Source organism: Dermacentor albipictus, chromosome 8 (genome assembly GCF_038994185.2).
Source record: "Dermacentor albipictus isolate Rhodes 1998 colony chromosome 8, USDA_Dalb.pri_finalv2, whole genome shotgun sequence".
Taxonomy (NCBI): Eukaryota; Metazoa; Arthropoda; class Arachnida; order Ixodida; family Ixodidae; genus Dermacentor; species Dermacentor albipictus.
In genome coordinates, this window is record NC_091828.1 from 97,253,482 (window position 1) to 97,278,342 (window position 24,861).

General features: G+C 48.6%; 1 protein-coding gene across 2 annotated transcripts; it reads left to right on the top strand.

Annotated features, from left to right (window-relative positions):
- Nucleotides 1-865: 865 nt before the first annotated feature.
- Nucleotides 866-23,898, top strand: LOC135912918 (casein kinase I-like). 2 transcript variants are annotated; one of them, XM_065445526.1, is made up of 4 exons: nucleotides 866-1,430; nucleotides 5,842-6,654; nucleotides 9,176-9,478; nucleotides 22,302-23,898. In XM_065445526.1, the coding sequence occupies exons 1-4, from the start codon at nucleotides 1,355-1,357 to the stop codon at nucleotides 22,352-22,354; spliced, it is 1,245 nt and encodes a 414-aa protein (XP_065301598.1). In that variant the 5' UTR covers nucleotides 866-1,354; the 3' UTR covers nucleotides 22,355-23,898. The 2 variants fall into 2 exon arrangements, with proteins under 2 accessions (XP_065301598.1, XP_065301599.1); XM_065445527.1 differs by having other exon boundaries at nucleotides 871-1,430; nucleotides 5,842-6,650.
- Nucleotides 23,899-24,861: the final 963 nt, after the last annotated feature.

Consider the following 24,861-nt stretch of genomic DNA (forward strand, 5'->3'; position numbering starts at 1 on the left):
TTCATAACCTGTACTTATATTCTACATTGGCAAGCAGCATAAACTAATTTTCTGCTTAACACATATCGACTTTTGTAGCGGCTTTCTCTTTCGCAGTCCGTTTTAGTAAAGGCAAAAGCAATACCTTAAAATTCCTCTTGTTTTTTTTTAGGGCGCCAAATATTCAAATAAAATGCATCTACTTAAACATTGAATTCTGCGGTTTTACGTGCCAGAACCACAATTTGATTGGGAGGCACGCTGTAGTGGAGGGGACTGTATATTAATTTTGGCCGCCAGGGGGATCTTTAACGTTCTCCCAAGGCCCGGGAAACGGGCGTTTTTGCATTTCGCCTCCCATCGAAATGCGGCCGCCGCGACCGGGATTTGATCCCGCGACCTCGTGCTTAGTAGCGCAACACCCTAACCGCTAAGCCACCGCGGATGGCCCAGAAAAGTTATATTGATACCGTTACCTTCAAAAAGTCCCTTAAACAAGTTCAAAAACTTGTAGTTAGTACGCTTGTCGTAATTTTGTTACCGTGTTAATCAGCCAAAATCCCTCTATCGAGGGTTCGAGTGAAGTTAGGTTGAACTGGTTAGGTTAACTGCTCCTCGCTCTTCGAAGTTAGTTTAGCTAGCCCACAAGGCACTGCACTGTATGGCAGGTTCAAATTTACAATTGCGTTATCTTAATCACTTCTTAAAGCTTCGCTGCGACGCCTTCATAATAGCTTTATCTTTTCTTTTCTTTTAATTTATCGCGTTGCTTCAGTTTCGTCGCTCGTTCCGCTGACTCACTGCCCGGTCCGCGTCTCGAGCCGAGAAACAGCAAAAGCGCGAACGGCACGGACTCGTTTTCGTGTTGCTTCTCGCTCACTCGTGCATTGCTTGCGTAGCGCGTATACGCCTCGATTTAAACGCGCAATTATGGTGCCAACTTGCGCAATTTTTTTGTTCTCGCCGCGGCGGCCGCCTCGGAACGCGCAACTGGTCTGGCAACGTTCATCCGGGAGCTCGCTGTGCGGAGTTTCTGGCGCATGCGCAGAGAGGTCGCTACAAGATTTGTTAGGAAAAGAGTGGTGCGATGTTTCCGAAAAATCCAAAGAATCCTCGTTACGAATTGACTCCAGCAGCATGAAAACTAACAAGAACGGTGCTTCGATAGTGGCCTAGCACCGTGCCGCAGGTCCCGAGCCGGCGAAGGTGCCCGTCGACGAGGTGAACCGCCGCGAAGAGTACGATATTGTCAGAGTCGCCCAGTATCCTTCCAAGATGGCGGCGTATTTTCGTTGAAAAAAATTGACAGGGTATCCCCCCACCGTCACCAGTTCGTTCTCTCCGAGCGGGCTCCTGCCGATTCCTGCCTCTCGAAATGGAGCTTCGAGTCGGCAACAAGTACCGGCTCGGACGGAAAATTGGCAGCGGATCCTTCGGGGATATTTATTTGGGTAAGTGACGTTCCGTTTCCCCTGCACGCCAGTAGTCGCAGTGTTCAGCTGATGATGACCCAGACCCATTTTGGACGGCGCCGTGTTGTCCTTCCGGGCTCAGGTTTTTTGTTTGAGATTGCCAGCAGCTTAATCCGTCGAGCCTCCGTACAAATAGAGCCCCCAGTGTTGAACCGATCCTCGCTCGTTTGTCGAAAGCCTAGCCTGAACCGCGCTTGCGAGCGTCGGCCCCATCAGACCCGAGAGTTCTTTGTACCCTGACTGGGCGTCGCGGGACAAAAACGTTCGCGAGGGGAACTACCCGAATGCTCGGTCACGTAGTACCCCACATATCGTTGCCGCTGTCGAGACCTGCCGGCCGCGCAGCCGAGTATGATTTGAAATAATTTGCGTCGCAGCCCCGTCATTGTGTGTCGCGAGAAAGCCAGCCTTTGTAGTGTTTGTTTAGTTGGTCGACGACGGGGCACCCAAATAAGTCTCAGGGTGTGGACCGTCCGTCGTGAAGGGATCTGCGATGCGTCTTCCGCTGCTCGGTTGTCAGCGAGAAGGGGGTAGTCGCGTTGCGCGTTTTAATTCTCCCAAGTCGATGCGCTGCCGAAGCGAGTCGGGGGAGCGCTCCGTCGTCTCTCGCAAAAACGAAAGGTGCAGCGGCAGGGTGGAGGGGGGGTGGTTGGCAATAACAAAAGAAAAGGAACGGGGGGGTCCACGGTAATCGATAGGACTCGCGAGAAAAATAGACGCTGTTTTTCGTGTGCCCCGCCGCGGATACGACCTCCCGTCGAGTTTTATCACGCGGTGCTGCCGCGGTCAGCTGTGCGACGGCAGTCGCCGAATTTGGATCCGAGGCGACGCGGTGCGGCTTGTCGTCGGCGCGAGCTCGCCGGCCGTCGCCCGCCCGCTCAGCTGTGCGCTGCGCAGGCTTCGCTGGTCCGGTGTCTGTGCGTTCGTGCCGCTGATCGAAGATGGTCGCCCCGAACAATCGCGGCGCCGTAGGCGTGTGTGTGTGTCTGTGTTGCACGGGCTCGCATTGCCTCAGCTTCGTGCCCTTTTGGCCGGCGAAGGCGTTTGGTGGTCAACGTTTCGTTCTTTACACTTCTTGTCTGTTTGTTTGTTTCCGAGCGGCGCTAGTCGGGCACCGCTGTGTGCTTCGTCTTTTTGTGGGCGGTCCGTTAGAAGGCAGCAACCCGCGGTAGAATAAAGAGAAACGGGAGAGCCCTCGCCTTCGACCGGCGCTGTGGTTGAGGAGGGGGTCGTTGGTGCCTGCCCCAAAGTTGCTTCGGAAAGAACGAACGTCGTCCTCGCTTCTTTCTTTCGTTTTTGTTTTTTTACCAACGGCGCGCCCGCGATCCGTGCAAATGAGTCTCGGGATGCGTAGCAACGCGTCTTCCCCTCCCAAGTGCGCAGTACATGGGTGGTGGCCGGGCGCACGAAAGAAGTCCGGGCCTCCGCCACTGTCTTTCAATAAAAAGCCGAGGGCATGTTCACGGCGCAACCCGTAAACACCCCCATCTTCCATTCCTCGAGGTAAAGGTCTTGGCCAGCGAGCAGTAGTTAGCGGAGCAACGAATTGCACCTCCGATAAAAATAAAGGCACGAGGTGCAGGTCTCTACCCCGAGCTGTTTTGGTGTTGACGCGTTAATTTGCGTACGTCGCAACAGCGAGGTTATTTGTTCTTATCTGAGATTGTTAACGCCCCTCCCCCACCCTCCTCCACCTTATCGGCTGGTGCACCAAGCTCGAGTTCTCGCTCTTCGTTTTTTTTGAAAGTTGAACTGGCGCCGCACGATGGATCGGCTTTCTTTTCGTTCACGTCGTCTGCTGCGCCGCCGTCTGCAGTGACTCACCCCAGTGAATTCCCGAACAGGGTTGCTTGGCCTAGATGGAAGCCTGGTTTCTTGCCCATGGCGCAAGTGGGCAGGCTTGATTCTGTCCACGGCGCATTGTCTTCCAGCTCGGTTTCATTACGTGTTTGAACTTGTAGCAGCATGCAGCTGTTTGTTGCCTGCTTGTGTGCTTACTTTCAGAGCTTTCCCTGTTGCTAAGAGATGGTAAAAGTCGCACTGCTTCGATCGTGGCCAACAAAGATTAGCAGAAAGCTCTATATTCTTCCTGACAAAAACGCTCTTCAAATAACTGGAGTGAGAGTCCCATCCCTTGCTGGACCTGTACATCTTGTCCTGATAAGAAGTGCTTGCCCTAAGTATGAAATCGGTTGTAGTTGGGTCTGAGGATAGCAGTAGAGAATTAGCCTTGGCAGGCAGTTTTTGTAAATAAATTGAACAAAGGCTTGCTAGTCTCTTGCTGGAAATGTACAACTTGGTCCAACAAATACAGCCTTGACCAAACTACAAAATAGGCTGTGGCTATGTATGTTGTTAATTCGCAACTTAAGAGGACTGAATGAGAACTTGCTGGCAATAAAGTGCGCATTGCTTATTGAAAGTCCTGCCAGTCAGTGGCTGGATCTGTATGACTCGGCCTGATGAGGAGCAGTCGTCCAATGTACACGGGATGGGTTGCGCACTTGTACTGTCAATTTGAAGTAGTTACTGTCTTACAGGTATTACCTGCCGACAGAAATTTGGGAATCGTAGCAGTACATTTCATCATGTTGCCGGCATCTCTCATGCAATCTGCCTTAGTCATGCACAGCTGTTCACTTTCAGCAGGCACGCACTAGGTCGCAGCTGTTTTGCACTGGACAGTGAACATTTGTGACAGGCTATGTGACGTTTATGCTGATACAAGTGCCAGTCCTATAGTCTAGTGTGTTCTTATTATTTTTTTTTTCCAAAGCATTGCCGGAAAGCAGGAGAAGCAGCTTGCACCAGATTGGGTTAGTCACTACCTGTGCTCTTCATTGAACTGAGAGCACAGAAATACGTGAATCATGCACTGTTGTGTGGTGCAGTTCAATTCGTAGCACTCTTGCCACAGCACCGTGAACCTCAAGTATGGCTTTGAAACGCCATTACCTCAGAGGTACACTAAATTAGGTTCAACTAGCACTAATGTGATTACACTTGATTGCAGAAAAGTTGCTGACTGAGCAATACTTTGTAGTGGAAGACAGTGGGTGTTTCGTGTCCTTGTTAGGCTTTGGCCTAGAATTTACTCTCTTCATTTAGAATTTTGCAACGTGGTCTCTAGTTCAGCGAGTTCTGCAAACTCTTTAGTGGGTGACACTGACTATTAGGTTTTTGTCCCTGGTTAACTGCAAGCTATAGTTTATGCTAACAGATGTATTGAATCTTTTGGAACAATCTCTTGTTCAGCGCAATAATATCTGTCACCAGGGAAAGCACAGACCCTACTGCTCTTCATTTGTGTCCCCAAACATGGTAAAATATTAATAAAATACAAGTCAGTGTTGCTCAGTGTGCTGGTCACTGCAATCTAGCTTGTCACTGTGTTTTCAGGTCTGCTTGTTGCACACTTCTTGGCCCGCTGTGCTTAGTCCTGATAAGGGCTGTTACTGTGTGGAATCAAGACTGTAATCGCAATTTTCTTATTGCTGTTTGAAACAAGCAAGATTCTGTCATTTTTCCTTGTATGTTTATGTAGAGAAAAATCTAGTACTCAGGCTTATTCTGTGCAGCGCTTGTTTTGGTCCTTTTATCAGCTTGACTGAGTCATGCACACGCATGTTTGGCATCCGGTCTGCAGTTGGCCGCATCCCGGAAAGTGCTCGAGGATACCTGGTCAGATTTGGCAGCGCATACAACTTCATTATCCGCACTTCCCAAGTGGTTAAAGTGATAGCAGGAGAAAAGAAGAAAGGTTGCACTGCCAGAGTGTGATTAGATTGTAGCCAGGTTTGTGCAGGAGCTGTAGCAATACAATATGAGGAACACTCATGCATCTGCTGTCAAGGGTTTGTAAATAGCTACTTGTGTGGCTGTCACTAGCTGAGTAGCATCACTGTTCTTGTACCTGCCCACAACACATTTCTCGCTGACTAACAGGTCACCGTGCAGGACACCATGCAAGTGTACTAGGACAAAACGACAGCGGCCAACAGTCTACACAAGGCAATTAAAACCTTACCACTAGACAGTGCACACCGATGAAGCCTGTTCAACTGTTGCCTGTTGTTTGTGCTGTTGCTTACTGTAATCAAGGAAATCCTTAAATCATCAGGTCTTCTGATCATCTTTTCTATCTCTGTACTCCAAGCATGCTTGACAATGGTCAAATCTGACGAGAGCTTTCTGTCCTTGAGAGTTTTATTTTCTCAGACTTGCAGATTGAGCTGTCGGGTGTGTGCTGCATGTAGCATCATCAAAAACCGATTGGCTAAGCATGTGGCCCCATCTGGAGCCAAGTAGAGACTCGCTGCTTAATGAAAACATGGTGACGCTTGGTTGACCCCCCCCCCTTTTTTTTTCTTCCCTTTCGTTTTTTGCACAGGGACAAACATAACCACGGGGGAAGAGGTGGCCATCAAGCTCGAGTGCATCAAGACGAAGCACCCGCAGCTGCACATCGAGTCCAAGTTCTACAAGATGATGCAGGGAGGTGTCGGCATCCCCCTCATCAAGTGGTGCGGCTCGGAGGGCGACTACAACGTCATGGTGATGGAGCTGCTCGGCCCCTCGCTCGAGGACCTGTTCAACTTCTGCAACCGCAAGTTCTCGCTCAAGACGGTGCTGCTGCTGGCAGACCAGCTTGTGTCGCGCGTCGAGTACATTCACTCGAAGAACTTCATCCACCGCGACATCAAGCCCGACAACTTCCTCATGGGGCTGGGCAAGAAGGGCAACCTGGTGTACATCATTGACTTTGGGCTGGCCAAGAAGTACCGGGACTCTCGGACGCACAACCACATCCCCTACCGGGAGAACAAGAACCTGACGGGCACAGCGCGCTATGCCTCGATCAACACGCACCTGGGCATTGAGCAGAGTCGCCGGGACGACCTGGAGAGCCTCGGCTACGTGCTGATGTACTTCAACCGGGGCAGCCTGCCCTGGCAGGGACTGCGGGCGGCCACCAAGCGGCAGAAGTACGAACGCATCAGCGAGAAGAAGATGTCGACGCCCATTGAGGAACTCTGTCGCAGCTTCCCCTCGGAGTTTGCCACCTACCTGAACTACTGCCGGTCGTTGCGCTTTGACGAGAAGCCCGACTACTCGTACCTGCGGCAGCTCCTACGCAACCTCTTCCATAGGCAGGGCTTCACCTACGACTACGTGTTTGACTGGAACATGCTCAAGTTTGTGAGTACGCATCTGGGCTCTCGGCCTCCTCTCTTTCATTTCCTTGCCACCTGCTGTGTTTTTCTATGGGTTTTCCATTTTCGTTGCAGCAAACGGCCCTCTCTGCCACTTTTGGCGCGGATATCATTGTGCACTTCTCTCCCATTCGTGTTGTCGCAAAACTGCACAGACACTGACATGAAATACTTGCATTATGTCTCGCTATGTTTGCTATTGCTGATGCCTGTACAGAAGTGTCGGGAGATCTTTTAAGTGTGTGTTGCTGCAGTTCTTCATTATTTTGGCAATTCGTTTTATTCATGTGATGTGTGTCGTACTCGAAACAGTCGGCATGGTTGCTGTGCTCCTTCCTAACTGTAGTTGTGGCGTGCGTGTGCATCGCGATGCTGTAACTTGTGTTCATATATCACAATGACCTGGGCAGGGCCTTCTCACCCCATGAATTTTAACAGCTCTACACACCAAGCTGTTCAGTGTTGGCTTCCACAAGTCTCTTACTTTACTCGTCTGTAGCTGCAAGAATGGTAGTTTAAGTGCAGTCATGATGGGCACTTTAATTATTCACCTCACTCTGTGTATGGCCTTCACAGCTCGACAAGGTGGGTTACTGTAGTGTTGGCCTATAGTGGTAAACTGATGTGTGCATGGCAGTGCCATCTACGCAACTTCCTGCCACCTACATATTGGCTGTAACACCTTAATTGGGAGGACTTTCACATAGCTTAAAATGTGGTCATGTGGAGCACTGATCTGCACACCTCATTTTTTCTATGCAGCCTTCACAGCTTGGAAAGTTGGGCATAAGATGCTGGCCTGTAGCACACAGATGTGTTCATGCAATGCCATTGGAACAGTTCTACAAATTGGCTGTAACACCATTCGTTAGGCAAGCTCTCCACGTACCTTAAATATGCTCACGTGAATTAACACAGCAATATGCGAACCCTAATTCCTGTGTACGAGGTGCCATTGACAGAAGTGTGGCATCTTGACATGAAACCTGCAACTCAAACAAAACCACTCGGTAGTGACTTCGCGAAGCAGTTTTGAAGGCCACCAGCTCAGCTTTTGGGGTATCGATGTGCGAGACCTCATTTGTCGTGGGAGGTTTAAATTGAATTGTTCAGTCTTTTGGTAGTGGCTTCTGGAACTACGTCATTTGTTGGCATGAACCAAGCATTTCAGGTAGTGCTGCCTGAATATTTGAAATATAGAATGTGAAACATTCTCGATATGAAGGACAACACTTACTGGTGTCTCCAGGGGGAAAGCCGGGTGCGAGTAATGACTGTTCAGAGTGATTCTGCTGTGGGTGGGTGCCACTTTCTGAGGGAGTGCATGGATTAGCTAACTTTTTCTTAGTAATTCGAATTAGTTGAGTAAAGGTGCCTCTCCGATTTATTTTTCGATTTAGGCAAAACTATTTCGCACTTAAGACAGTCCTGCTAAGTTTGCGTCCCTTTAAAAGGTATATGTGGGGTTACGGTATTACACTTTAATCCTTTGATACGTGATGTGACGATCCTTCATTGCGTTAGTGTTGTTTCCATGGTGTGCCAGACAAGATCACCATTCAGTTGCTTATTTACAAACTTCTCAGTTGACAGGATTAAGTCCGATTGGGAACGGTATTACATATTGTCAATAATATATTGTCAATAAGACTTTTCCTCTTTATTCTAAAGGGACTCCATGCAGTATATAGAAATGAGGAAATACTTGATAGTTCCAAGCTTGTTCTTTGTCCAATGCTGGTATTTGATTAGGAAATATTACTGTTCGGACGCCCCCTTAGAAGGGTAGCCCAATTCGAGTGAAACAAAAAAAAAAAGCTAGGGTCTGTGGAATCGGCACTGGAAAGGGGAAAAACGTTAGACGCAAGTGTGTGTGTGTGTGTCATGTATTTGATGCAATATTAAGTCTCTTATTATTATGTCACATAATAGCGTGGTACTTTTTCCATGCGAGGTGTCATGGACCTGAAGCTGTTGAGCAAGCAGACCAAAGCATTTCTGCATAAATGAGTTATTCCCTAGATAGCGTCACCGATCGAAAGCAACTTCACTATAAAGTGTGCAGAGTGAGATTTCTACGATAGCACTGCTTGCGTAGCTTCCACGGTGTTGTCAGCGGAGTATGAAATGGAGTGTAGATGTGGATAAGAGGAAGTGCAGTTGCAGCAGGCCACTGAGGGCTGTGTTCTCGATAGAAAAGGGAAATGAAAACTATGGTGTCAAGAGATTTGGGTGTTGTGGAGCCATTGGGAAACAATGGCTATAGGATGGAGTTGACCGGTACGAGACGAGGGTAAGGGTATTTGCTGAGGCGAAATGTATTCATCTTGCACTTGTAAAAAAATGAGCTCATAAGTACGATGGTGAGCTTGTAATGCTACCACGATTCTTTCTGTGCTTGCAATTATAGCCATCCTTAATTAAGATTCTACAAAATGAGGTGATCGCCTGTGCGGCATGTGCCTTGATCCGTGCCACCCTCGACCGACCGTGTGGGGTCGATCCGTGCAGGGCGGCAATCGGAGCCAGGCTGGCGGTGCAGAGGCGGGGGCCACGGGAGTGGTCGGGGCCGAGGGCGGGCCAGAGGTGGGTCACCGTGCCCAGGGGGGCGCCCAGCAGGCGCACCACGCGTCGACGGCGGCCTCGCGGGGCCTTCCCCCAACGACGGCGTCGGGCTCGCAGCGGCCCCCGTACCGAGGGACCTTCCTGAGCGGCATGAACGGCGAGCAGCACGCCATGCCCGCATCTCCCCCCTACCCCCCCTGGAGGAAGGGCGCCGACCACCACAACGCCGCCTCCGGAGCGCTCACAAAGGTGAGTGTTTTCGCAGTTGGCCACTGCTGGCCCCCTTACCCTGTGCACCAGATGCCTCCTTTGGGCCAAATTGACGCTTGACGTACAAAGAGCTGGAGATCTATCTACATATACAAGTGTGTTTAAGCCTGCAATGCTTTTGGAATCTTCTACCTACAGCTCATTGCCATTAGCGGGGAAATAGTGCATTATTAGTCTGCATAGTGCATTAACGTATTTACTTGATTCGAATGTGCCCTTCAATTGTAATGTGTTTTACGGCCACAAATGAGAGAGAGAGAAAGAGTGAAGAACAAGCCTTCACTTGTAATGCAAACCACAATATTCATATCTAAAAAGAAATGCATCAACCAGTGGCCTTAATTGTTCACTCTGTTGATTTTTGTGGATTGAAAGTAAGGTCAATTTGCCATCACTTGGAAAAAAAAAATTTATTGCATCTGACTGGCACTGGACCAGAAAGCAGTCATCATCACTCTGAAAAGCCTTAGAATTAGCAGACTAGAACATAAAAGAGAAGAAAGGGGGTTAACCGAGGGGCTCGATTTTCATTAGTCATATCATAAGAAGCCAACAAACACCGACACCAAGGGCAACATAAGGGAAATTACTTGTGCTTAATAAATGAAATAAAAAAAAGATAAATTAATGGAAATAAAAGTGAGTGAAAAAACAACTTGCCGCAGGCGGGGAACGAGCCCTCAACCTTCGCATTTTGCGTGCGATGCTCTACCAATCGAGCTACCATGGCGCCGTTTCCCCATCCACTTATTGGGGTACTTATGTTTCCTAGTAGAACCCTGGGAGAGTTAGCCAGCACCACCACCTTGGCGGCGGATGTGGAACATCCTTTCTGCCGCAGGCGTCGCGAGGACGTGATCTTTTTGGGCGAAGGCAACCGGTCAATAAACCCGCACATGCTACATGAAGGCATCCATATTGCCGAGTGTTGCCTAGAACATGTCATCTTCGCTGCCAACCTTGGCATTTAAAATCTCAGATTTGGCCAATATTACTTTTCACCGAAGAGCAAAATACCCTTTTCTCCCTGCTGTTGTGTGAGGGATCACACCTCAGGGACAAATGTTCACATAATAGCGCACCGTGTGGGTTCAGCCGCAGTCGCTTTACGATAGTGCCATTGTTGAAGTTCCTCTTCATTCTAAATTTATATTTCATTTGTTGTTCGTCTGTGTTGGGTATCTCAAAGAAGATTAACGTGACCTGCGATTCATAAGTGATGATTCTAGGTGCAGCTATAGGTTCAAAAATACAATACTGCTTCACCACCTACCAAGGTTTATTAGTTGCTACAATTTGCAGTGGCGTCTAAAATCCAGATGAGATGCATAGCTGCTTGCATTATGTTGAAACTGTATCTGAATCTACAGTCTTAAAGAAAGCTTGCACCCTTTGGGGCTTGTCCCACAACAATAATCGTCATCTGTCCTTGTGGCCAAAGGACTGTCATTGCTTTCCTCATTGTTCCCACATTCACTTATGCCCGGTATGACGTCGGGAATGTAGTCTTTGTTTTCTGGCTCTCCCGTGGTGGCGACACCATCATCGGCACACTCAAACTCGTTGACCATTGATTCATCAGTGGCTTCTGGAAATTCTGACACCTCGCTCCAAACTTCGGCAACAGCTTCGTCTCGCTCATCAGAATTTACAGTCATCACCAGGTCGCGAGTTTCTCCGCTTCACCCCTAATCTCCCCCTTATTCTTCAAGATCATGCTGAGAGTGCTCCTCAGAATATTGCATGCTGCGGGGACATCAGACTTGTCACCGCATTAAACCCTACTTATGATTTCGAGCTTCACGGCGAAAGGCAAATTCTGCCGCTTCATCACGGCGACACTGTAGGAGAAGGTCCACAAGGTGCAAACACGAGTCAGGAAAGCAGCAAGACAGCTCTCACGTGTGCCATCTTGCATGACGAGAGCACAAGAGCCTCTAATTGGCTATCTGAGCAAGCGCTGCGAGCGGGCTAGGTTCATTTTTTTGCCGGAGGGGTGTTGATGGCTCGCTCGACGCAGCGCGGTCACGGTAGGGAGAGTGGTTGTATGGAGCCGCACCGCCGAGGAAACTCGGTGGCGCGAGGGAAAGCCAACTTCTGTGGGAACTTTTGCGCTGCTTGACGTTCAATATATTGGGAGCCGCTGCTATTTTTGTTCAATGTAAGCGTAATTTTTGCTATATGTACTCGTTGTAACTTTGCCGTGTTCAGAACGGGTTCAGTATACAAAATAATTCGATGTAAACAGGTTCGACTGTAGTAGACGGCGCCTGCCAATCGCACCGAGATAAAGTGAATGTGGCACCTTTCTGAAGGTCACGTGCACGTTATTTACAGGAGGAAAGTCAATTCTCGAGGACAAAAGTGGGGGATGGGTCCATTATGCGAGTCAAAACAGTATTCACGAGTTAATGGAAATCCTTACTTCGTAGTTTGTTTTGAATTTGACATTTGCTTGTTGCGAGGCCCAGTCTGCCAGCCGTTGGTCTGCCAGTTGTCGCAAGATTGGCCACTGAGCAAAAACATTGCATTCACTATGCGATTGCCACAGCAACTGCACCTGTATACAGGCAACGGTTGATTTTTCAGGCACGTCCAGTAATTGGAATGCCTTTGGTGCACAGCCAGAGTCTTTTTGGACACAAAAGAACTGCCGTTCGATTTGTTGGACTTTTTGCCTTGACCGCAGGACCGAAACAACGTCATGGAAGACACCGCCGCCGTCATTTTGATTACCTCACCGTCCCGAACCTGCGGTCTCGCACCTAGCTACTTAGCCGTTCACTACCAAGCTTCTTGCTGTTCAGTGCCATGTTTTTCATTGAAACAATTCGCCGCTGTTAACAATGGTGCCGTCTCTGCCTTCGTTATGAACATTGACTGTATATATTTATTTGCGTGCAAAGTAAGACAAAACACACTTACGATGTTAGAAAAATAATGATTGTTAGCTTTTGCAGCAGTCTGCATCGCAGGCAGTAGAACAGACAGCTATGCTAGCTAGTGAGGATTCATTGCGAGTGCAGCAGCGCAGTACACGACTAAAACAAAAAAAGTAAACAGGATGGGCACCTGTCCTGTTTACTCCCCTGTCCTTGTTGTGTTTTGTGCTGAGGTACTCGTAACGTCCACATTGGCTTTGAACCAATATCAGTGTCGTTTTGCGGAGATAAGGCTTAGCACAGCCAGCGAGTTCATGCACCCGCAACCAGCTGGCCTGAATTAAGGCTAAGCAATTGGGATGGAGGAGACTTTTTTACAGTTCAGTTTTGGCCATAGCAATCTGAAACGAAGCCTTCACTTCGTACAGTGTGCACAAAACAAATGGGAAGTGGCGATGCCACGTGACACCTCACAAAAAGCAGGAACCCCCTTGCGCACTCAGCAGTTACAGCCATTTGAGGAGCTCGGCCGCTTATCCCAGTGTGATGCGGTGCTGCTCGTAGGGGCTGAACCTGTATGCTTTGCAGTATTTCGTCGTTGCTTCATGTCAGCACTACACGGTTTGCCATCTTGGAGCAAACAATGGGTGTTGCAGATGTAAACAAGTGTGCCCCTCTGGAAAATCGCTGTTCAAATGCAGAAAGTTGTGCTCTGATATTACTTGCAGTGAATACAGTCTACTTCCGTTAATTCAAACCTGATGGGACTGACAAAATGGATCTACAGTCGCCGACTGATTTTTCGGACTCCAAAAATTCGGACATGCTCGATTAGTCGGTCTGCTTCGCGGCATCGCCATTCCTGCCATAGACCATAATGTATAACAACTGCCGAAAGTTTGGACACCTTGCAACCGCTCGTTTGATTTTTGGACACTCCTAGAGCCAACTCGATCGAGAGCACCATGCACCGACTCTGACCGGTGCATGGTTTGACTTGCTGATTGCCATTTTTGTTTTGAACGGAGCCTCCTTGCTGCCCCACGAAGTGGCACTACTGCAAATCTCCTCTCATCATCATCGTTTCTGCCTGGTTTGTGGCTACAGCCATTGCTACAGCAGTTCCGGTCTCAGCTTAGTGAGCCATGTCAAGACAATCCAGCATCTGTTTTGTTTGTTTTTTCGTGCAAGCCGCTGCGAGCAGGCGACATTTTTCGTTTGTGCGACTGGTGTCGGCGTAACGGCGTGGTGGTGTTTGCTTTGTGTGCTGTGTCGAGGTTGCGGTGATCCAATGTTGCATATGGAAACATTTTGCCGACAGTGCTCGTGCAGAATGCGCTGGGGAATGCCGGCAAGCGGGTGTCGGGAGGCCTACGATTTGTCGCCTTCCGATGTGCTCCCTACTGACGCCGAAAATGTTCTGCCGAGCATTGCGATTCCGGACATCATCTCGTTTAACAGTTTCACAGGTGCTGACACTGCTGTAGTGACATGTGCAGAACTCGACGACAGCGAGATAATTCGTCAGGTTTCTGCTGCACCACCCGACAATGACTCAGAGTCGAAAGGTGACGCACCATGTGCTATGCTGCCGTCTCATGTGGAGCGTGTACAAGCAGTGACTTTGCTTTGAGCCACCTATAGTGGCCGCACGACTCTCTCCGAGATTCACTCTTATCTGATTGCGCGTAAACGGAACAGTGTGCAGCGGCGCATTCACGATTTATTCAAGCCTACTGCCGAGCCCAAATAAGTGAGTGGAAATAAAGGATTTAGTATTTTTTTTTTTCTTTCTTAATCTGCTTTTTCGGACACCTGTTTATTCAGACATTTCCGCAGTCCCCGTGAGGTTTGAATAAACGGTCAGCGACTGTAATTATCTGGTGGGTCGAATTAAACAGGGTGCAGAAAACGAGATTCGAGCACACCCCAGGCTCAAACGCAAGCCCGCTTTCTAATGTGTGCAAAGTAGAAAACTAGCATGGAGGTACCATTAAAGCTCCCAAACAAAGTAAATAATGCCCATCCTATTTTTATCAAGAGAAATGGGCAAAGGTCTAATGTGTGTTGCGCAGTGGCAGCCGGTTTACCGAGGTCAGCTTCGCTGCAATGCGGCGTGTTATGCGGCAAAGCATACTAATGCCATGAATGCCGTGTTTGGCTCAATTTTCTTGGAGAGAAAAAACTCAGTTTCGCTTTAAATGCAAAGCAATGAATGCGATAGCAACATGTTAGCATCTTGCACGAAGTGTAAGACTCGTAGCTGTAGTGGCAGCATGAATTCCAATAAACGAGCTAAGTAAACCACACATGGTGCGGCATGTGTAGAGAACGGAGAAAACTCTATGGCAGTAAGATTTTCTCCTCTCTTCCTCTGCGGGGTTCTTCTTTCTTGGTGTTTTGGTTCGTCCTCAGCTCTTCCTAAGCCGCTGCACTGTTCTCTGCATTAGTATTCCGGGACTAAAGAGGCTGGATGGCAATAATTTGAACTGAATTTATTTGCAGGCAGACGTGAGCGGTTACACTAAGTATATACAGTCGAACCTCGATATATCGAACGGCGCGGTGATCGCAAAATAGTTCGATATAGCCAGAATTCGATATATAAAATCACGTAGAAAACGCGTCAAAAACTAGCACAAATCAATCAATGAACGAATCGTGGCGCAATAGATACTCACATGAAGCTTCAAACAAAGTATTTATTTCGTTCGCTGAAAGTACTGAAGCAGCGTAGCCTGCTTCATATTGGCAACCGCGTGCTTGACCACGGCGTCCTCAACATAGTCCAAACGGTCCACAAGAGACGGTCCAGTGCCTTCTATTGCGCCGCAGTAGCGGCGTACAACGGCCAAAGCAGCTACAGCCTCAGTTGCAGACGGGAGCGGGGCAACATCAGCGCTTGCTGGATCAGCCTCGGCAGCGTCTTAGTTTGGCCGCTCAGCAGTCACTTCTGCCGCGATCTCACGTCTGTTAACTCCGCCACTGTTCCGGTGCTGTCGTCACCGCCAACGAAGTCCTCAATGCACATGCTGTGTGGCTCAGCACCGACAAAGCGCTCGAACTGGCTCCACGGCCGCCTCGATCACGCGCGCACAGAGGGGGCGCGGGCGCGCATGATTGAGGCGGCCGGGCTGGCTCACGGCCGGTCTCTAGGGGAGCGCGCGCTTCTAGCCGCCGCGTGTGTACGCCGCTACGTTCAAATGGCGCCCTCGGCGCAACCGATGTGGGAGCTGTCGTACGCAGCAGTCAGGAACGCCCATCGCGCCGCCGCTATCTTCGAGAGTGTTGCGGGAAAGCTCGCCTCCTGTCAACAGAGCGCACTTGGTCTGGGGCGGCGGAGTTCGATATATCCATTTTACATCCGGCCCCGTTCGAAATAAAAAATTGAAAATGCATGCGATTTTCCACGTGATATAGAAAGTGTTCGATATACGCAATAATTCGATATATCCGTGTTCGATATATCGAGGTTTGACTGTATTAAACAAGGAAAGAAGGTTGACATTAACGAAATGGGGCTGAGCAAAGGCCTCGGAGCAGTCCGTCGCCCCGATCGGGGCAGATGACGAGATCTGTCCGTTCTCTCTCACGTCTCAGACCGCAGTGTACGCCCAGCCGCGCACATTTTCACCCCCCCCCCCCCAACTGCAGGACCATGTCTCCAGGCTGCGTAACTCGCACCGGCGGTGGCCGCCGCCCGCGTCGCCTCGGCTGGACCCAAACATTCCCCTCCAGATGCCCCTACAGTGGCTCGCTGTGCGGTTTATGGCGCTCACTAGAACCAGTGCGCGAGAAGACCTGCCGCTCCCTTTTTCGACGAACAGCGTTCGGCCACCGCCTTCCCAAAGCAGGCGCTCTCTGGAAGCGGCCCGGCTGCGAGCCAGCAGCACAATATTTCAATGCAACAGATACGCAAACACAGAGTAGACCCCAGAGAAGTCGAGCAAGCACGCACTTCAACCAAACAAAAAGAATGCACACGAGTTTAACCAAGGTGACCGTTCACAACGACCTTACAATGGCCCTCGAGCAGCATGAGTTAAAACCACAAGGTCCTGTCGGCTTTGTTGCATAGTGCTAACCTCAGCGTTCTCGTACAACTGCATACTCGGGGTGGGCACAATATGTGTATCCCCTTTGTGCTTTTGAACGACAGGGCTTTGTGGACATTTTCTCTTGGCCTCGGCCTCCTGTTCCCACAGCGCCACGTCGGGGCACCTCCGACGTTGAGTCGGCGTGCACTGTATATGCAGCATCGCATTGTTTCTGCGTCTGAGCTAACGGAGTGGTCTTTGCGTGTATGCTGGCCAGCCTTGCTTCATTGCGATTATAGAGTTCCGTTGGAGCTTCTCTGCCGGTGTTGTGACAATGCACGGGAGCATGTTTGCGCAATGTGAGGGACACGGTGCTTCGCTGCAGAAGCCATGCACCGACTGGTGCTGTTCTAGCCACACCTTGGCTACAGCGTGTGGGAAAACAATTACACGAGCCGATAGGGTCTAGTCTATAGTCTGCAGAGTAGACGGTTTTACAATCCATTCCAGCAAGCAAAGTTGTCTAACCAGTCTCTGCAGGAACAGGCATCTTACGTTACCTTGCTTCAAGTTCTGATGCAAAAGGAAATTGTACAGTTAATATTATGGTCTTAGAAAACATATTAAAAATTTGGAGGACACTTAAGGGGGGACGCGGGGATCAAATCTTGGAAAACGACCCAAAAATCACTTTTTAGAAAGTTGCAGATATTGAATCTTTGACCCCTTTTCTATAAGTTTTCCAAGTATTTCCGCTGAAAACGACTGCTAAGTACCATAAATAAATATATACATAAGGCAATACAGCGAAAATTTCGTGAAAATCGGTGGAAAAGTCGCTGTTTTCAAGCGTCCCTAGCTCCGGAACGGCAGTACGCGGCGCGGCCATGCTGGTACCGTTGAAAAGCGCGCCTCTTCGCCTTTTGACGCCTCTCTTTCATTTCCTGATAGAGAGAAGAGCAAGCATAAAAAAACAAAAAGTCTGAAGGTCGCGGAGCTGCTTGTCGCGGCCGCCGATTGGCTTGCTCCGTCACGTGCGTTGTATGAGCCGCCCCATTGGCCGGTTCCGGAGGCGAGCTGCTGCGGCGTCTGCTTCTCCCGTTTCTTCGCGCGCTGGCTGCTGCCCCTTTGTATACGTGTTGGATATTCGAGGTGCGCCGCCGCTTCATCGCTTTATTCGGATTTGAGTTTTCTATTTTCATTTTGTGATTTCGAGCATCACTAGGCGGACGTGGACGACGAAATACGCGACCAAGCACCGCTTCGGCAGCCGCAAGCGCAAGCCGCCGAACTTCCGAAGGATAAGTAGTCCTAGCAGAGATGCGTCCGCGCGCGAGCTTGGACTATCGACGCATTGCCGGGCAGTTCGCAGACTGTTGCATCCTTGAGTTCCAGTGGTGATTATACCGAACTAATAACGGCCTTTTGCGATGCTTCCGGGCCTGCAACGCCCCGCAAATGCTCCGCGACGTACCCCGATTGTGCCACCGCCGTCACTGAGATGAACGAGGAAAGTGCGGTCCAAGCGCGTGCGTCTGCCGGCCGTGAATACGAACCGTGCATCAGCAACGGTCGCACCATACAGTCGCATCTTTAGTCACAAGTAATCTTGTCGGAGGTGTTGAATATGACCGCCGCCACTGTCCGCGCGTCACTTGGTTCTGTGCCGGCAAACGAACGGAAGATGGGGTTTACAGCTGGAGTGGCATGCTCGGTGGCGACGGACTCGAGCGAGTCGAGCGGCTAAGAAAGATGCCTTGTGCAAGAAGAGGGCACAAAAAGCACATGAAAGCAAGCATAAAAGATCCAAGAAGCCAAGAGATCAACCTGACACCTGCACCCACAAGGCCGGTGGTTTCTAGTCGAATAAATATGGCCCAGAACTTCGAACGCCTTTTTCTCAAAACTTTTTTCTGCCACCAAGGTCAACTTGCAAAGCCAATATCTCAGCCACCGTTATGAATATTTTTACACCGTTTGTTTTGTTACACTCATAGTGCACCACTGCACACAGTGACATGTTTTGTTTTCAAAATACTTGCTTCGATAATTTGTTATCTTTTGTTTTCACAGTCGAGGTTTTCATGCAACTGAAGTAGATGCCAAAGAATGAAAATATAAAAAAATTCTGCTAGGCTAAAAAAATTACAGGAATGTCACTGTGTGGAGAATACATATAGGAGTGTTATCAATGTTTGCTTGAACTCCTAGCATCAATATACAGGTGTGCAGGCATTTTGCAAAAATGAAAGCAGAAAAATTTTGTAAACACTAAAGTACTTCAGATATTGCAGCCATATTTTCACCATATTTTCACAGTTTTGTTTATGTAGTATTATTAACACCTGTGCAAAATTTCATCAAGATCGGCTGGTAAATAAAAAAGTTAGTTTTGATCCCCATATCCCCCCTTAAGCTTTGTCTTTAAGAGTGGAACGCGATAGCATTCGAAGATCCATGACTGCTTCTCGCACTTCCCAGCAACTGCAGCCTATGTAACTGTAATGTTTATTGGGAGACGCTGGCTGTGAACGCTATGCACGAAGGCGAGCTTTCTGGTAGAAACGCGGCCTCTTGCAAAGGCCGCGATGCGGCGGAGGCGAGAGGCCATGTGGAGGTGTTGAAAGGAACCAGGTGCGCCGCTTTATGGCCTTCGAGATTTGTGCGTGCAAATTTCAGAGGCCATGGCCGCTCTATGAATGGTAGAAGCTCTAGAAAAGGGGGTTTAGTTTGATTGTCTGCATAACAGAATTACGTTTTCTCGTATATTCAAATTACAATCCAACGCTGTCATGGCTGATGGTTGTGTGCAAGTCATACTTTACCATTTTTCTGACACGTTTTACTTCTAGAAATCCAGTTCAGTAGCGCCTTTGCACGAGATGAAGGGTCTGTGTGGCTGGATTTGCACGGTTCGGAATGATTTTTGCCAAAACGACGGTCAAAACTGGACACGGGACCCCAACGCCAGATTTTCTGCAACACGAAGCCCTTAACGTTTTCACGTTGAAACTACAGGACTCTTTATTTGAACGTGTAATTACCGACGACAGCGAAAAACCTCAGTGTATACAGAAAACAGGCCAAGCCTTTGAGCATGGTGGCTTGCACGTGGGAAATTCTTGAAGTTGTTTTATTCCATTTACTGAGGCATGCTCCCGTCAGCCTAATGGTTAGAGCATCAAGCTGTTGTGCTAGGGGTCCTCTCTTCGAATCCTGCCATGAGACAATTTCATTTGTTTATTTATTAAAGGCGGTCTTTCTTAGTGACTCGCCACCACTTTTCCATATCGCGTATGCTTCAACCCTCCTACGTGGGCCGATTCGGAGAGAGTGCAGCTTGAAAAGAAATGCAGTAGTGCAATTACAGGTGCATCAGTTCTAGGTTTGATCTCTGGTATTGTTTTGCACTTTTACTCTTTAATAGTTCGAGCAGATTTAATATAAAAGGCATGTGCTGTCGGTGTTAAAATTCAGGACATTTGTTTGTGGGCTGCCATTCCCAGAATTCTGAGAAATGACTTTGTCAAGAATTTAAGACTTAGTACGAGCAACTTTAGCGATAGAATAGTGTTAATATACCCTGCAAATTGACCATGCCATATAGCGTACTTATTCCTAAATATGTGCAGAGCCTTGCGCCGACGGTAATGGTGAAAATTTGCTGATTGCTGTCGCAATAAAGAAAGGCTTGCATTAGAATCGGGTAAATGCCATAATCAGCCGTTACAAGCTGCTGTTACTGTGCCAGGCAGGCGTAGTGTGTTAATGCGTACATGTCCCCTTAGCTCTGTCGAGACAGACGCTGCTAGTAAAGGGTTGCTTTGGGATCAGGCGGGAACTGCTCTAGTTCAAATAACAGGCGAAAGTCAATTTTAGGGTCGAAATAATGAAAGTTTGGGCCCATAGAATGCATCGGCGCCAGCCAGGACCTTCGGTCTGGATAAAATTACCGTGGTTACCAAGTTCTAACATGCCCTCAAATCTAATGCGCACCCAGTTTAAGTAAGAAATTAAGTGTGAGCCTGAATGTAGCACTCACCCTGCTTATAGAATAGAAATATAACGTGCCCACGTTCGCGATCGGAAAAAGAACGATGACCAGAATTCCACAAAAAGCTAAATTTTTTTTTATAAGCTTTCATAGTGAATGCGGCACATCGTCATCCCCATTTGCACTTCGTTTCACACAGGTACCAAGCGTACAGAGACTGTTCTCGAGCAATCACTTTGAGACACTACTGTCTCTTTCTCTGCATCGGAATTGTTGGAAGTATGCATCCAACAGTGTTCCCGGCACTGCGCGCAGGTGGTGAGCTTGGAACAGTGTCAGAAATGCCGGCGGCCAATTACACCGGCGCAATCGGTGCCGAGTCGGCGAAAGTATTGGGACCTCCAAAAGTTATTGGCCTGAAATACCAGTCGAGCTCGTAGTGAAGTCAAGTTAAAACGATAGGTTAATGCTTGAGTATCTCTAAGGCGTCAGTGTTATCGCAAACAAAGCCTTAGTAATCAAGAAATTCAAGTAATTGCAGGACAGGATTAGACATTCAAGTACTAGCTCAATGACGAAGGCATGCCTAATTTAAATTCTGTCACTACGACTCAACCACTCATTATAAGTACATCATTGTATTGCATTATAATATGAAAGAAAATGCTACTTGACCACTTCTATTTCCTATTAAAAAAAAAAAACCTCATTGACATTAGCCTTGACAACGACACGGGTAGCCGAAAGGTTTCAGTTTTGGTTGATTCTGTGCCACCCGCACTCTCGCTTTTCAGTAGTTTCGTTATCACATTTTTCTTTTTTTAATAATGAAACTGGTTTGGTTGGTTGGTGGGTGTCGCTGGTTTTGTTGGCTCGTAAAACTCGCATGATCTGCAAATAGCAGAAAATTCCACTTCCATGTGGTGTCGTGGAATTTCCGAACGGTGCACGCCACTAGAGTAGAAGTAGCTGCAGTGGCGAATACACTGCTCTCTTGGCTCAGTTTCTCCGTGGCCACTCATTCGACGGCAGCAAAGGCTGGTGATAATGTATGCGACATCACCACTATCCGGTTGGGTGGTGGGGGATTTTAATTGCGACAAAAGTATTTGGACCCTTCAGATGCAATTTTCTCGTAAACAAAGTCTTGGCACGAAACTGGTGTTGCAATGTTTCTGGAATGGTATTTAAACCGGCTTTAGTGTCGCTTTTTAACTCTTTACAGACAAGACACAATAATATCCAGGAAAGCGTCTATTTTTCATTGAAGTGTCCAAGATAACTTGAGAATGAAGATATTCAGTTAAATATATGTATATATATATATTTTACGTAATCTTTTTCACCAGTAGCCAAGTAACACCAGGCAGAACCCCGGAAGCGAGCTTCACTCCAAGCCACTTTTGGCTTCATGTGGAATATGTTCAGACAGTTCTCCGCGGAGGTGAAACAGATGTGTTCATTTGCAAGCTCAGCTAGAAAAAAATAATTATAGTGTGTTAACTGTAGACTAGAGGTGTCCGTATGAACTGTGATGCGCAAAGCAGGATCACGATATTGTAGTGATGTTTGTTCCGGCGCTGTTCCTCATTGCCTTTTTCTTTTTTCTTTTGTCAGTGGTTAGAGGGATGCTGCGCCCGCATTACCAGTTGGATCAGCAGGCTGTGATTGGTAGATAAGTGGGGTGTAAAATTGAGTGGAAGGCATCGCTACAAAATTTTGAGTCCTAGCCCGCATAATTTAGCGGGCAATTTCAACGTTAAAGGTCAGAAGTCTCTAGTAAGCTTTGTGAGCATCAAAAGGGTCTGCACACTTGACATGCTGCGACATGTTATTTCCAGAGGATTTGTCTCTGAAACGTGATGTCCTCTTTGCTTCTCTCTTTGCAGAGCGGTGTAGCAAAAGCATCGGACAGGTAGAGCAACGGCATCGCAAGCACTGATGGGTCCCTGCCACTATTGTTTATTTTTTTCTCTCTCTCGCTCCTACCTCTGCCCTCTGCAGTGGGGTTGAAGGTGGGGGGGCCCGAGGGGGTTGCTGCTGCTGCCGAGCTGCTCCCCCGAGCGGGACCGTTAACCATTTGACACCTCAAGTAGGAGCTTGAGGTGGCTTTGTTGTCCAGTCAAGAAGACTCGGAAAGAAGAGAGGAGGGGGTCACACGAGATGGTCTGGCTTGCCATCTCTCTGTCCGATCCATCACGCATCACACTGCAAGGGAACAAGAAGTTGTGGCGGCTTCGGTGACAGGACTGCGTGCTCTTCCCTCCTTTCTGGGTCAAGCTGCTGCATGTCCCGCATCGTGGTGTGCCGGCTACAGCACTGTCTGCTTGCTTGTGGAGTTGCGGCGGCGACTCTGCAGACGACGGGACTGCGACGTTTAGGGGGAGTCTTGTGTTGGGCGAGCTCTCCGCAGCCTTCCCTCTCTACGTTTCTACGTGGCAGATCGTGTTTCCCCTCTGCGCATGTGTGTGTGTGTGTGTTCCCCCTCCCTACTTTCGCTCCTTGGCAGGGACAGCTGAAAGAAAAAGGAGAAAAAAAAAAACCTTGCAAATTGTGGCCCTTTCGCTGTGCTCTTGGGGCACGTAATCGTTCAACATTAAAAGGAAAGAAGCAGCGTACCTCTAAGCAAGCGCAAAATAGCTGGCCAGTTGCTGTTCCTTTTTCTTTGTGTTGCAGTTCTTGTGTGTCCGTGTGCCGATTTTGGCATGAGCGGATCTTGAATGTGGAGAGGTGCGCATTGGCTTCACTTCCCAAGATGTGTTCTTTCCGAACTGTTTTTTTTTTTTTTCCCCACCTGCTTTAGCGACTCCCGTAAGGGAAACCGAGTGACCCTGCTCCGTTGGAGTTGATGAACGCTACCGTATATCTACTTCAACGAGCACGCTTTTTGTGCAGTGTTGTTCGTGCCTCTACCTTGCTCGTCCCATCCCATTCCCTCCGAATCCCTACACCCTCTCCCTCTGCACTTCAGTTTTATTTTCTATGCAGGCTCAACGGACAGTCTGCTGCTTTTTTTTTTGTCTGGGTTGGCATCAGTCACTTACGTAGAGCCATCCCGACGTCATTGCATAGAAACGAAATCTCAAGAAGTCTTCTTGGCTAGTGCTTTAGCAGGCTTTGTCAAGAAAGAATCGTTGTTCTGGGTGGAGGCGTACGGCAACTCAGGGGAATAGGAAGAGACGTTTGCTGCTACCTAGCTCTCATCACCGGTGAGGAGCCGTCTGTAAATTATGTCATGTGCATATATAACGTAGGTGCGAGAGCGCTGTGCACAAAATGAGCACCAAAGTGAAGGAAGTGTTCACAGCTAAATGGGGAGGGTGGAAGGGTTGCAGAGGGCAGGGTGTTGTTTAAGAAGCCGTGCATTGTTTGGTGATGTAGAGCCCCACTTCCTTCGTTTCGTTCGTCTCATGTATGTGTGCAGTTCTTTATTTTAGTTTCTGTAGGTGCATAGGAAGCTGCATTGTGTTCTTGTCTCTGTGATGACAGCGGAGATCCCCCACCTCCCCCTTGCGCCCCCCTCCCCCCTCGTACAAAGTGCAACTTGTTGGAAGCTTAGGAATTGCACAGGCTGCCAAGATCTCCATCTGGCTAGTAACCGTGCCCGATACACTTGTAATACACTTGTACATTTCTTTTCTTCTTGTTTGCCTGTTGAATGTACCTCCAGCGCTTAGGTGCGACACTGGATGACATGCTCTTGCTTTCCTCTTCACAGTGTTAGAGGGCGCAGCTTCGTGTCGCTTGTTTACAAAGTATGGTTAAACTGCTGATGATAACCGCGAGGGGAGGACCGGAGTGGAAGTTTCGTCAGGCATGATGCTTGTAGGCCGCACATCCCTCCTCCCCCCACTATTAGGTGTCCTGTTCATCGTGCTTGATGTTCAGGCACCCGTCGACCCCCGTTTGTCACAGTTGCTGCCGTAACTCGAGTAGTTCGGTGTTTAGGGGTCCGAACTGTTCATCTCGAGTGTAGCACCGTTGGTGCATGCTCCCCTTTCCAACCGACGCCCGCCAACTGGTTGGTCCTCCCACAAATCCTCTCATCCCTCCCCCCCACCCCACCCCCAATACCCCTGTTGTTCATAACATGCGGCATAGGCTCGGTAAAGAGCAGAAGAGATGTCGTGCTGTGCGGCGCAGAACACGGAGATGGCAGAAAAGCTGTTTGTCGTCTCGTGGTATGGCGGTATGGTTGCCAGAATGTCTTATGGAGGTGGAGACCGCCAGGATGTGGACTGAATCTAGGCTTTTTCATTATTTTTTTGTAGGAATGGAAATGACTTTGTAAAGCACTAAGAAGAAACAAGGAAAAAAGTGATTACTCGTGGTGCATGTGTGAGAATGCTTGCGCGAGTGGTGGAATGTGTGTGTTAAAAAAGAAAATTGTGACTGGTTCAGAGTGTCTGGATGTGTGCATGTTTGCGGTGTTAAGCTTGTGGAATTTGA